The 14,663-nt window shown below is 33.9% G+C and overlaps 1 protein-coding gene across 2 annotated transcripts in view; it reads left to right on the top strand.

The window, feature by feature from the left end:
* Positions 1 to 14,663, top strand: part of PRKACB (protein kinase cAMP-activated catalytic subunit beta) — a 112,468-nt gene that overhangs the window by 89,913 nt on the left and 7,892 nt on the right. For both annotated transcript variants that reach the window (XM_037500685.2, XM_037500688.2), the window contains exons 7-8: positions 71 to 166; positions 1,521 to 1,643. In XM_037500685.2, coding sequence (XP_037356582.1) covers positions 71 to 166; positions 1,521 to 1,643 — 219 coding nt within the window. The remainder of the gene's footprint in view (positions 1 to 70; positions 167 to 1,520; positions 1,644 to 14,663) is intronic.

Genomic DNA, 14,663 nt, shown 5'->3' with positions numbered 1-14,663 from the left:
TTCAACTTATGCACAATAAATAAATTTATTGTGAAATAATAAATGTCCATAAATATTTTTTCTTTTATAGGTCACAGACTTTGGGTTTGCCAAAAGAGTTAAAGGCAGAACTTGGACATTATGTGGCACTCCAGAATACTTGGCTCCAGAAATAATCCTCAGCAAGGTATATTAATAATTTCATCATATACTAAGTAGAAATATAAAGCATGTGTCACTGTGGGTTTCAATAAAAATAGTTTGTTGATCTAATTTTACATCTTGTTTAATCAAATTTATTAATTTGAACTTATTTGTTTGTAATTATTAAAAATAATTATTTAGAGTCATCTGCTAACCCTATAATCTCTGTGAATTTCAATTCTGTGAAGTTCAGTATCAAAAAATACTATGGAAAAAATCTGACTGTGCAGCCTTGTTTTGACTTTACTATGTGATTTGAATTAACAGAGCTAAAGCAAAGTTGAAAACAAACTGCTATTCCTATCATATTAGTTTCTCCCATTTAGAGAAATACAAAAGCAAGGGGAAAAAATCTCCATATTATACTATTATTTTTAGCTAGTAATTTGAAAATTAGATAGTTTGTAAAGCTAAAATTTTAACAAAAACTTGGAATATGAGGCATCATGAGGGTAATAAGAAGACACATTTGAGAGAAGACCAGAAGACCTAGCAAGAACTCTGCTCAAGTTGGAGTTTTTTTGATAATCTTGTTCAGTGCCAATTGGCACTAATCATACTTGACAAACTCTATGTAGATATGTGAATTTTTAAACTTTCCCTTCATATAAATGCTTCTTAATTTTAGTAAACATCATATGAAAAAACATATAGTTGAAAATGACCTTTAAATTGTGTATTTTGTTTGCAGTGTAGCTTTTGTGCATGTTATTTCCTTTCCTTTCATAAAGTTTTCACAAAATCCCACTAATTAGTAATCTTTCCTGAATGCCTTTTAGAGATGAAAAGTGAAGCTGAAGTATACTTAAATTTTTACATCTACTAGATTTTGAATTAAACTTTCAGCTTTGAAAGATCTTGTGAAGTGAGTGGGATTGTCCCTAGTGTATTCACCATCCTTATTCTAACAATATAGAGTTTTTTAAAGTCAACTCCACTATTTACTATGAAGTTCAGTATCTACTATTTTCTTTCAAAACTTTTGACCTTCCTAAGTATGCTCTAGAAAATCTGATTCATTAGATTATGGACCTATAATTAACTACAAGAAATAATTTGGTCCAGTTCTCTGTTGTTAAGCAGTGACTAAATTATCTCAATTAAATAAATCTCTATAATATTCTTAATGGTTTTAGGAAGAAGGTTGAATAATATTTTATAATATTCACTTCCAATATCTGGAAACTCACCCCTTTGTTTAATTTAAATCTGACCTGATATATTTTGTTCACTTTTATTCTATCCTGAATAGGTACTGTTGTTGTTGTTGTTTTAATTTCGTATGCTTAATGTTCACTTTGAATCTATAATTCACATCTGATACTGGTTTATCTTAGGGCTACAATAAGGCAGTGGATTGGTGGGCATTAGGAGTGTTAATCTATGAAATGGCAGCTGGCTACCCTCCATTCTTTGCAGACCAACCAATTCAGATTTATGAAAAAATAGTTTCTGGAAAGGTAAGAAATGCATTTTATTATTCCTCTATTATTATTTCATTTTTTCCCCCTGTAACCAGCCACAATATTTATTATTTCTATATGTGAATGTTAAGCTTTGTAGATAGAAGCCATTTGATATCATGAGAATATTGCCTTGATTTGGGAAAAATGAAAAAAATATCCATAATTACAGCTTTTATATCTATTTTACATTTGAATAGTAGCACAGATATCAAATCATGACATCTCTTAAGAAATATGGGAAATTAGCAAAATAATAATTTCTCTATGTAATATATCTTTTGCAAACTCTGGGATGATAGCACTGATTCTCGGGGTTAAGCAAATAAAAAAACATTACTTATTTCAGGTAACCTGTAGAAAAGATCTAGTGGCTATTTTTATTTGTCCTTGCTTTTTCAGAAGGGACTTCTTGTTTGAATTATGTCAAACATAATTGTAAATAAATATAAAATAGATAAACTTCTGTAAGGTGGAAAATTATAAAATAGATACAATTGTTCATGTTGCTTTTGATTATAACTGCCATTGATCTTTAGCAAATATAGAAATAACAATTTTTTCTTGCACATGAGAAAGTTACAAAAAGTTGTAATATTTTATAGTCTGTAATTGTTCCATAAATCTTCCTTCTTTTGCATTTATAATCCCTAATTTTCTCCTAAAAGTGTTTTATTTAAAGTCAACCATTCCCTTTTGCCTTAGCTTATATACCTCTGATCTTAAAAGAAAAAAAGACTACAGTCAAATTTGTCTATTTTTTTTAAAGATTATTTATTTATTTATGCATAGAAGAACTGGCCAGAGATGTGGGGGTGAGAGGGTTCACCAGAGACAGAATGGGGAGCAGAACAGGCAGATCTACTGAAATACACTGCTGAGGGGAGCAGCAGGCGAGTTAGGAGAGGTCTGTTGTGCCACATGTGTGTTAGCTCCCTGGCCAGGAATGGAACTCAGGCTTGTAGCGGTGATAGCTCTGAGACTTAACCCCTAGGCCACCAGAGAGACCCTACAGTCAAATTTAATACAAATGAGCCTGATTTTTCCCTCCCTATAGAGCAAAGCAAGAATATGCTTTTAAAAATACCCAGAAAGAGGCCTTCTGTACATTTATTACAGAGATTATGGGAAGGAAAATTTGCCCTTCTCTCCCCTACCCCCCTTTTTCCTATTCCTACATTTGGTACACTATTAGCTTGCTTTTTAAAAAAAAATTATCATAGGCTTGTTTAGAATATGACCAGGAAATAGTACCTGAATATTGACATGACATACTGAGATGTGATATAGTTGACATGTTTTGTATTTTGTAACCAAGAGAAAATAAGAACATAAGGTCCTGTGAATAATGATGTGAGAACTAAAATACTTTAAAAATCACTGAATGGGAAAAGCATATTTTGCTAATACAAAGACTAAGAATGCCAAGTTACAGTAATAGTTCCAAATAATTTAATTATGGTTAATTACAAAGCTCCTGAATCTTTATTACTTATGTTTATACTTAACTTCATAAAAGGATTCTACATTTTCTACCAAGGTTGCTATCATAACTAAATTTTATTTTCTTAGTGACATTGCTTTAATTCAAAATATATCTTCATTTCTGTGAATTAGCCTCAGTTTGTGAATCATTCTACATAGTATAAAATTTTTTCAACTGTTTATGAATGTTTTTATTTCATATCAAACTTTAATATTTATAATGCAATGTTTGCTTAAAATTTAAATGTATATTTATTTTAAAATCATGACAGTTAAATCCTAGTCAGCTCAGAAAAGTAGCAACATAAAATTTTATCCTATCACAATAACTGAGTTTTTCATTTATTTGGAAATAAGATAAGATATTGGTGTACTTTTGTTTTTAATTAAAGCTGCCATATTCTCTCTCCCTATATTGTATATAAAATTGTTTTTATCCCTTGTTCCCTTCACTCACTTAATATAGAACTGATGAAAGCTGAATATTGCAATTAAGTGCTTTCTAGGATCTGTGTTATGTGAATATAAAATCATATTCACTGTTTCCCAATAAAACCATCTGTTTCAACACTCAAACCCAGACTAGAATTTATCTCTCTCTACATTACACAAATATTATTGTCTCTCTAGGTAGCTGCTCAAAGCCAAATTGGAGACAGATTGCTTTTGAATTTGCTAATTGATCAAGTCATTAAATATTCCATTTTGGTTTTATAAATACTATATTTGTTTTGATATTTTTAATAGTTTCTATGATACAGTATCTCATTTAAGACTTTTATTTAAGAATTCTTTTTTCTGATTTAAAAATACTTTTGCAATGTTGCAAATATATTGATTATATTTTCCATTCTGAAACTATGTCATAAAAATTATAGGTATAAGTGACTTAAACCAAGTTAAAATAAAATATATTTATTTTTATTTTAAAAATTTATTTTCTTATATCATTGTTAATTTTTGAACCATATTTGATTTCTCTCTTCAGGTATTATCCCTGTAATTCTCCCATCATTATAGTACCTGTGACTTTTCCCCATTTTGACATCCCCTTTCCCACACCCTTAGCTAGCAAGTTTTGTCTTTTTGTCTTTTTTAGCTAGCAAGTTATTGGCCCTTTGTTTGTTTTCTCTATATACTACATGTAAGTGAAACAATCCGATATTTTTTTCCCTTTTGACTTATTTTGCTTAGCATGATCCCTTCCAACTCCACCCGTGTTACTTCAAATGGCATGAGTTTGTCTTTTTTGATTGTTGAGTAATATTCCATTGTGTATATATGTTGTTTCCTTATCTTAGCTATTGTAAATAATGCTGCATTAAACATAGGAGTGCAGATCTCCTTTAACCTAGTGTTTTTGTGATCTTTGGGTAGATTCCTAGGAATGGTATCACTGGATTATATGGTAGATACACTTTTAGTGTTTTGAGGAACCTCCACACAGCTTTCCACAGTGGGTGGACCAGTTTACATTCCCAGCAGCTGTATAGGAGAGTTCCTTTGACACATGTCCTCACCAACATTTGTTGTTTTCTTTTTTAATATGGATTGTTCTCCCAGTTGTGAGGTGGTATCTAATTGTGGTTTTGATTTGCATTTCCTTGATAATAAGTGATGTTGAACATTTTTCCTGTGCCTATTGGCCACTTGCATTTCTTCTTTGGAGAATTGTCTTTTTAGCCTTCTGACCATTTTTTAATTGGATCGTTTACCCTTTTTTTTGGTTGAGTTGTGTAAGCTCTTTGTACATCTTTGATGTCAGCCCCTTATCAGTAGCATGGTGTGCAAATACTTTTTTCCATTCAGTAAAGCATCTTTTTGTTTTGGTTGCTGTCTCTTTTGCCATATAAAAGCTTTAGTTTGAGGTTGTCCCAGCTGCTTATATTCTCCTTTGTTTTCCTTGCTTCTGGAGATGACTCCTCAAAGATGTTTCAAAGGTTTATGTCATGGAGTGTGTTGTTTACGTTTTGTTCTATATATTTTATGGTTTCAAGTCTTACATTCAAGTCTTTTATCCATTTTGAGTTGGTTTTTGTGTATGGTATGAAGTAGTAGGTTAGTTTCATTCTTTTCATGTGGCATTTATTGAAGAGATTTTACTTGTTCCAGTGCATATTCTTTGCTCCTTTGTCATAAATTTGTTGACCATACATGTGTGGTTATATTTCTGTGCCTTCAGTTAGATTTCATTGATCTTTATGTCTGTTTTTGTTCATTACCATGTTGTTTTTATTATTACGGTTGTAGAATTGTTTGAAGTCTGGAAGTGTAATGCCTCTTTTTAGTCAGGAGAGTTTTGGTCAGTTTTTTGTTTTTTTTTTTTTGTGATTCTATATGAATTTCAGCAATATTCTTTCTATTTCCTTGAAAAATGCCATTAAGATTTTTATTGAAATTGCATTGAATTTGTAGATTACTTTTGGTAGAATGGCCATTTTGATAATGATAATTTTTCCGATCTGTGAGCAGGGAATGTCTTTCCATTTCTTTGTGTCTTCTTCTAATTCTCTTATTAACAGTGTTTTATAATTTTCCTTATATAGGTCTTTCACCTCCTTTGTTACATTTATTCTCAGGTGTTTATTTTTGGTGCAGTTATAAATGGGATGGTTTTCTTAATTTCTTCCTCTTCAGACTGACTGTTTGCATATACAAATCAAATGTATTTAATAAAATTATTAGTTCACTAAAGTACATACATTTGAAAATTAGATTTATACTTTATTACAATATTTTAATTCAAGCTGGTATTTTAAAATGCATGGAAAGATGATCAATCAGCTTGTTAGATTCTCTCCTACACATATTTTGTCTTTAAAATAATAGAGGAGGTGGTATTTAAATGTCAAATTATTCATGCTATTAATGTTCAGGTTTAAAAATGCATAGTTGACAGAAAAGTATAATTCTTACATTAACTGTGCCTCTCCTTGCAATACATGTGCTTAGTGTTTGTATATAGTCTTTAAATTTTATGCCTCAGTGCCATATACTCTATGACAACAATCAGTTATACTGGTTTCCACAGCAACTCCATTGGCTACATTACTCTTCGAAAAATGAAAGTTAATACTGTGTTCAGAAATGATATTTGCAAATAGAGCAGTCAACAGCTGTTGTGGAAATACTATAGAATCTGTGACTTATGTAATTGAAAAAATTGCTTAACTTCATTATATATAAATACTGGTTTGTCAGAAAAGTTATGATGTATTTTTTCTGTTTTTCAATGAAAAATTATGTCATGACTTTTCCAACAACCAATATTATACCACTTTTAGTGAGTACCAAGAAACATGCGAAGAGACATTATGCAAAATATAAAGTTTATAAACATGTAAACACAGAATAATCATAGCTGGTTAATTTTTTTCCTCAGGGGAAATTTTCATTTACCTGAAGCGTAAGTTGATTAGCAACCAATTGACTATTCCCTTCTGTGGTGGGGATTCCCAAGCCCATCCCCAGGTTTGGTGATTCTTTAGGAGGGTGATGCAGAATTCTCTCCATGTAGAATTCTGCATATAGTGGTAATTAAGGAAGGAGTAGCTAACATTTTAACAATGTGCCGTCCTCATAAAGAATCTTACAAGGAAAGCGTACAAAGCAAAAAGGAATCAGCTAGGGGAAAACGTATGTAGTGCAAAATCCAGAGGAACCTAGACACAGACTTTCAAGAGTCCTTTCCCTGTGGCTCACAGGACACACTTAACTCCTCAGCATGAAACTCCTCATAGATGGAATGTGGTATACCAGGGATTCTTATTAGATATTCAGTGCTGCAGGATTTTATCAGGGTTATAAATGAACCCCCTAGCACATACCAAAGTCATAGACTTCCCAAAGAAAAACAGATGTTCTTCATAAGCCTTATTGTTGGTGCAGTATAAGTACAGTGAGCCACTGATATCATTGAGAGAAAATTTCTTATCAGTTCCCAGAACACCTGCCTAGGGCCAGATTTGCAATCAGGCCTTTTTAAGGATAGCAATCTCAGGCCTGCTATATTATCTTTTTCTTGAACATGTTCTATTTCTTAAATAATATATACATATGCAGTTTTTGTTAATGCATTTGGGAAAATGAAATGTTATTTTCTACATGGCTATGGCTATAGTTAAAGAGACTTTCAAAGCACTGAGAAGTCATTTTCATAAAATACAAAACATTTGCATGAAACCCAGAACTATTTTTAATACATTGCTGTGGTCATTTACAAACCTTACTACCTACTTTGAGATAGCTCTTTGCCATAGTGGTCCTGTGGGCAAATAGTTACAACTTTTTTTTGCCAGGGAGGGAATGAAGATGGGGTGGGTAATATCCTCTACAACTGTGTAAATTTGGTTGATCTACCACTGTTTCTGCATAACTAAGAGAACAGATTAAACAAAATATCCAGTCTTAGTACCAGTATTTATAAGCATTCTTTTTAATATCCTAGATCTTTTTTTGTAGGTAGGATCCTGCCAGGTCCTATGAGGCAGTGTGGAGCTTGGCACCAAAACTGTAAAGACTAATGTATGAAAAATTGTTATGTCTTTTAAAAAATTAACTAACATATATTATCTGCTCATTTTTGCCAGACAAATTCTTCACTGATACCGATTTATTAGAATTATACCTAATTTGAAGAATTAGGTGTATGGACAGAAGTTAGCAAGCAGATTATTATTTGTTGGTTGTTTATAAAGTCTTTTGAGTGTCTTAAACCCAGTAAATTATATTCCAATGCATAAAAGATAATGTTACTAATTAAAAGATCATTTCCCCTGACAGTTGCAGAGAGTAACAGTAAAAAATTTCCCTTCGACAATTAACTTTGTAATTTGTGTGACTGAACTGAGTATAAGCAAGTTTTATTTGGATTTTTTTTTTATTTCTAAAAGGAAGAAAGTAAACAAAACAGTAAAATTAAATCACCCATTATGGATACCATAGCATCATGAACTGATTTTCTTTTTAGATCTAACTTCCGGGCCTCCCTGGTAGCGCAGCGGTTGAGCGCTGGGTTGCGAAGCTGCCCGCAGCCTCTGCGGCGCTGGTTCGATCCCCGGCTGCTCACCAGCCACCTGAGGAGGGTCCCACATGGCGCGCAGGCCTCTCCTGGCGCCCGCTGCTCCCCTCAGCAGTGTACTTCGGTCCTTCTGCCTGCTCTGCTCCCCGCTGTGGCTCTGGTGAATTCTCTCACCCTCCCGCGCTTCTGACTGTACCCAGTGCTTGTATATATAAATAAATAAAATAAAAAAACACAATCCTATTTTAAAAAAAAAAAAAAAAATTAAAAAAAATAAATAAATAAAAAATAGATCTAACTTCCTCTTAAGTTTTTAAAAAGTAATAGTCATTCCTAAAACCAGAATGTTCAAGACTTTCTAATTGGTGCTGAAAGCAGAATAAATATTGAGTTTGCTCAATTCAAAATGAGTTTCATGGTTGACTTAGCATACTACATGATGTAATTTGACAAAGTTGTTTAAAATATCAAGTTATATTCACAATGTTGTCTTTATAAAACATGGTTATTAGCTGTCCATTTTCTCCCTGATGCTGCCAAATTTAAATACCGTAAGGAAAAAAAAAAGTGTTTGTTCTGTAAATTAACAGGTGGAACATGAGACAAGAAGCAAGGAGGAACTTCTAACACTCTCCAAATGACTTTTCTAGCTCAGACTCTCCTTGGGTCTGGAAACATAATATTGGCTGATGCTGTCTTCCAGAGTCCTCCTTTGAGTCAAAAATTGGTTTTATTTATTATTTTAATTTTATTTTTATATTCCCCATACAATTGCAACCCCCTTATTTTGACTGCAATCTCTCCTTTCCCCGCCACCCCCCATAGTGTGTCTCTGGTTCATAGTTGCAAAAATTGATTTTAGATCATTATTATTTTATTGGAGAGGTGGAAAAAAATTGAAAAGTATATTGAATGAGTGCCTATAAAATACTAGGCATGATGCAAATATTGAGCAAACTCAATATTTATTCTGCTTTCAGCACCAATATCTGCCAGTTGAAATATACCCTCATCATTTTGTAGATGAGGAAGCTGAGATTTAGAAAAGTGAAGGGGTTTGCCCAAAACCCCTTCATCCTATATGTAGGTAAATCAAGACCCAGAATCACCCAAAGATAAAAGATAGTTTATGACAACATAAGAAATAGAATCTAGGGCCTCCCTGGTGGCCCAACAGGTTGAGCGAAGCTCTGTGAAGCTGTCCACAGCCTCTGCGGCATGGGTTCGATTTCCAGCCAGCCAGGGAGATTCCCATATGGCGTGGCAGACCTCTGCTGTTGCCCCGCTGCTCCCCTCAGCAGTGCTTTCAGTCTCTCTGCCTGTTCTGCTCCCCACTCTGTCTCTGGTGAATCCTCTCACCTTCCTGCGCTTCTGACCTGTACCCCAGCTCTTGTATACATAAAAAATAAATCTTAAAAAAAAAAAATAGAATCTAGTTTAACGGTACATTTATTATTGCTTTGCTTGGTTTCAGTGATTCTTTACAATCTTATTTTTATTTACCACTCTTTCCTTTTCAATCTCCTCTACTCGTCTTTCTTTACACTTCCTACATTGATGGTCTCATCCAGTCTAATGACTTTTAATGCTAGCTGGAGATTCCCAAAGTCATTTTTCCAGTCCGTACATGTTTCCTGAGTTACTCTTTAATGCAACTTCCTACCCGAGATCTCTACTTAGATATCTAAAACACAGATTTTTGTTTGCCCTAGCAAAACTATTCCTCCCACCACATTTCCTATCTCAATTGCTGGAAATGCCATCCTTTCATGTTCTCAAACCAATACACCTTGGGGGCCCCACCCCATATCTAATGTGCAGGAAAACCATTTGGCTCTATATTTAGAATATATATAGAATTCAACCACTTCGTACCACCTCCACTGATACTGCTGTCTTCTGAATCACTAGAGTGGTTCTTTAAAATGTTAAATCAGATCCTGTTCCTCTTTCCAGAACCTTGCAATAATTCTCCATTTTTTTCAAGGTAAAAATCAAGGTTTTGTCAGAAGTGATAGAACAACATTTTTACAGATTATCTGTCTTCCTATTAGTAAACCTTGTGAAGGCAGGAATTTATTTACTACTTACTACACTGTTTCCCAAGCATACCACTGCCTAGCATGTAGTAGGTGTTAAATCAATATTTGCCAAATTTGAATTCATGCCTTCATTAAATATTTATTGAGCTCGTAGGATATGTCTGATCAGTTCTCATGGTCTCTGTCTTCACGAAACTTTCATGAAGTAGACTCCCACTCCCAGAGATAGTGATTCAGTTGGTATTCTGTGTATTCCAAATATCTGTGTTTATAACAGTTTGGATTGATGTCTGCCGTGTGTTAAACATTTGTTCTTTGTGTCTATACCTCACTGTAGAAATAGATTTATTCTCAAGCATGTATCATCAGGAAATTCAGAAATAATTTGATCTCTGGAGTTTGGAAAAGATTTCTAAGCAGGAAATATTAGAGAAAGACAAAATAAAAACTCTAGTAAGTTTATATTGCACAAACTCCCCTTTAATATTGTATAAGTTCTCTCTCATGTTAAACAATGCCTGCTTATATCTCAGATCTAATGATTTTTAATGGGCTTGACTGTTGCTTCCATGTGTGACTCCTTCTAGCTACTTTCACATAATTTGCCCTGTCATGGTCTGGCAGAAAGAGGTAGGAGTCAGGAGGATTAAGTTATATTCCAAACAGTGCCCCTCACTGAGTTGATAGTCTGACTGAAGCACAAGTTCTTTATCTTTAAAATGAAGGTTTACACTAAATTAAACTAAACTCCCTCTATCTCCAGTATGGTAGGATTTAATTTTCTACAGCAGTTATAACTGATAAAAATAATATACTTATGATTTTGAAGGAAAAATTAAATAGCCATTTTTCCTTTTATAGAAATCTTTGGTGTTTTCAGGTTGATATACTATAAATAAAGGTCCATTGTTTAAAATACTTCTATTTAAGTTATTTTCTGGTTCTTGTTCATTTCAATTTGATAAGTCAGTGTGACTTTTTGGCAAATTCAGTCAGGAAAGAAACTGTATTTTTGATTATATTTCAGAACAATCATGGAACAGATATTTTCACTATGATTACAATGATTCTCACAATGATTTTCAATGATTGTTTTTCCCCTAGTATATTTTTAAGGGTCTGACAGATTCCTTAAAGTAACTTAACATGGCCTACTATGAGAGTATGGACTACCTATCAGAATCTTGGGGAAGAAGAGGGATGTGGAAGTGAGGCATCTGTATCTATAATTTGAAAGGCTCCTAAATGATTCTAATATCTACCATCACAATACCCTTCACCATGCTCCAATAGAGAATCACTGTTCTGAAGATTAAACAGATACCTACTTTAACTAATTCAAGACTCACTTTATCTGCATTAGGAAATAAAGAACTACTTTATTTAGGTACAAATATTCTTATTGGCATTACATTTAATACTACCTGAAATTCAGAAGATAATTTATACGTAGTGCATGCCTGTCTACCATTCTGAATATCATGAAAGAAAGAATAAGTGACACATAGCATTGATCATATAAATTCTATTCTAAACAAAGATAGACTATTTCAAATAAACTCTTTGGAGTCTAAATAAAGTTAGATTGTAACCGTTGTGTAAATAAGTCAGTTTACAAGTAGATAGTGTGTTTTTTAAATACCACATATTCTTTAGTTCTTACTCCAACTAGGAAAAATGAGGAAATGTACAGCAAATATTTTTAAGATGAAGACTTCAGTTTTTCAGAAGACTCCTAAAAATAACTGTTTTCAGGTTATTGAATCATGGAAGCAGTATAATTAAAAATTACATAACCTGTCGGGCCTCCGCAGTGGCGCAGCAGTTGAGCGCTGGGTTGCGAAGCTGCCCTCAGCCTCTGCAGCGCTGGTTCAATCCCCGGCTGCTCCCCGGCCACCGGAGGAGGGTTCCACATGGCGTGCAGACCTCTCCTGCAGCCCGCTGCTCCCCTCAGCAGTGTGCTTCGGTCCTTCTGCCTGTTCTGCTCCCTGTTCTGGCTCTGGTGAATGCTATCACCCTCCCGCGCTTCTGACTCTACCCAGTGCTTGTATAAACAAACAAACAAATAAATAAATAAATCTTAAAAAAAATAAATTAAAATTACATACCCTGTAATCAAAGTACCAATCTTGAAATGATATCTCTTTAACTTATTAGCTCTATAATCTTGGGCAAATCAATTCATCTCTCTAAGTCTCAAGTACGTCACCTATAAAATGAGGCTAATAATAATCATACTTACCTCAGTGTATGTTTGTGATTTTTTGAGTCCATGTATATGAAGTGTTGAGCATAGTACCTAAACTTCTAACAAGATATCATGTATAAAAAATCTAGAGAAGGATGTAGCTCATGTATCTTTTCTTAGGACATAAAACTTCCTATAACCTGTAGTAATATAGGGTTTGAAAAAAATGAGGCTTTTGGATGTTTTATATGTGTTGATCCCAAATTTTGGTCATTGATTAACTCGACAACCTTCAAAAGTCTTTGGTTGCCTGACATAAATATTAGCTTTCCTCTGGTATTACTAATGACTTTGGTTTATTATTTACATTTAAAAAATTTTAAAGATTTATTTATTTATGCATACAAGAAATGGATGTAGGCCAGAGGTGTGGGGTGTGAGAGGATTCACCAGAGACAGAGTGGGGAGCAGAACTGGTGGGTCTACTGAAATACACTTCTAAGGGGAGCAACGGGCGAGTCAGGAGAAGTCTGTTGTGCCAAGTGGATTAGCTCTCTGGCCTGGAATTGAACTCATGCTGCAGTGGCTAGCGATAGCTTGATAGCACTGAGACTTTAACCTCTGTGCCATCAGGGAGGCCTCATACATTTAAAAATTTTTATGTCAGCAGAGAAAATAAGACTTTTGCATAGTGACTAGAGTTCCAAATAGAACTTCTCAAGTTTTCATGTACATATGTGTCACTTGGAGATACAGATTCAGATTTTCAGGCATAGACTCCCCATCAAATTAAATAAGGTGAAGAGATGAATCTGCGTTTTCATCCTCTGTTCTCCCAGTTGATTTCAATGAAAGTGGGTTCTGGAATCACCCTTGAGAAATATTTATTTACGCAGCAGCACAAGAGTGGCAGTCAGGAGATTGTCATGAATCTAGTTTTGTTATAGAACCTAGCTTTGCATGCTAATGATTTAACTTCTACTTTAAGAATGTGTATCAAGTTGAGCTCTTTGAAAGTGAGAATATAAATTAAAGAGTTCTGTATGTTTGAAGATGGTATAATAAAGAACAAAATTCAAAAGGAATCATGAGACTAGATTTCTACTGCTACTTTATAATCTAACAGCTGGGTAAGTTACATAATGTCTCTGAATCTTTATCCATTTTTAGAAGAGAATTAATCCATATTAAGTGTGTCCTATCTAACTAGGATGTAAGTCCCATGAAATCACAAACCTTGTCTGTTTTTTGCTTACTGCTGTAATCTAGCACCTAGAATAATGCCTGCCATAATAGGTACTCAATAAATAATTGTCACATGGATGAACTGCACTTTTTTAAAAGATCTAATAAATTCGGGGGGGGGGATTCACAAAAATTATTTTTGTGTTTTGTTTCATAGTCTAGGGGAGACAGGTACATGAACAATCCTGCAGTGTAATTAAATGAATGGATGCATTTTGAAGGTCAGTTGAGATAATGAAGCATTGGGCAGGTTGTATGATGAAGGTAGGCACTAGAAGAGCAAAGTAAGAATGTAAGGAGTTCAGAAATGGATTTGTTAACCCGTTAAGGGCATGTTCATATTTGGTCAATTTGAAGTTAAGACCATAATAACCATAGAATAGTGTTTGTGTTTAGTGGTAGAGAGAATATGAAATGGGTGTGCAAAATAGGAAAATGAGGTTAGACTGAAAGTGCACCTGCATGGACACATAGGCACATACATATCTGTGTGTATGATAGGGGAGAGGGCAAGGCAAGTGACTGGATGCAAGTTGAAAGTATAGAGGAGAGGTGGTAGGAAGAACAAGGTAAGGAGGCATAGGCGCAGCTATTCCTAATAGTGCCATCTTTAGTAATACCCATTATAATTCTGCATTTAATAAAAGATGAGAACCAAAAGTTAGATTGGAATAGAAAGAGGACAAGACTGTGTTTAAACAAAACGAAATGTACAATAGATCTAGGTCTTCTATGAATGCTACTTTATTTCAGTAATAGCCTGCTACGTATCATCTTCAGTTGTTTTTGTTGTTGTGGTTTTTTAAGAATTGAGGCCAGTCAGCTAATTGTAAAATTTTCACAATTTATGAGATGGAGAATGCTTTTAAATCAACCTAAATCATTTTTATACTGTTGCATAACAGCAGAATTATGCTTGAAAGTCATCCACTAATAAATGAAGAATGGTTTCCGATGCTCTGAAAGGCAGTGTGGGCTTTTATAGCCATTTTTAGAGTTCCTTTTTTAAACTGTGCATACTGATATGTTTCATGTAC

The sequence above is a fragment of the Talpa occidentalis genome, unplaced genomic scaffold (assembly GCF_014898055.3).
Source record: "Talpa occidentalis isolate TD23 unplaced genomic scaffold, MPIMG_talOcc4v2.1 talOcc4.9, whole genome shotgun sequence".
NCBI lineage: Eukaryota > Metazoa > Chordata > Mammalia > Eulipotyphla > Talpidae > Talpa > Talpa occidentalis.
This window is presented reverse-complemented; position numbering and strand designations above follow the sequence as displayed.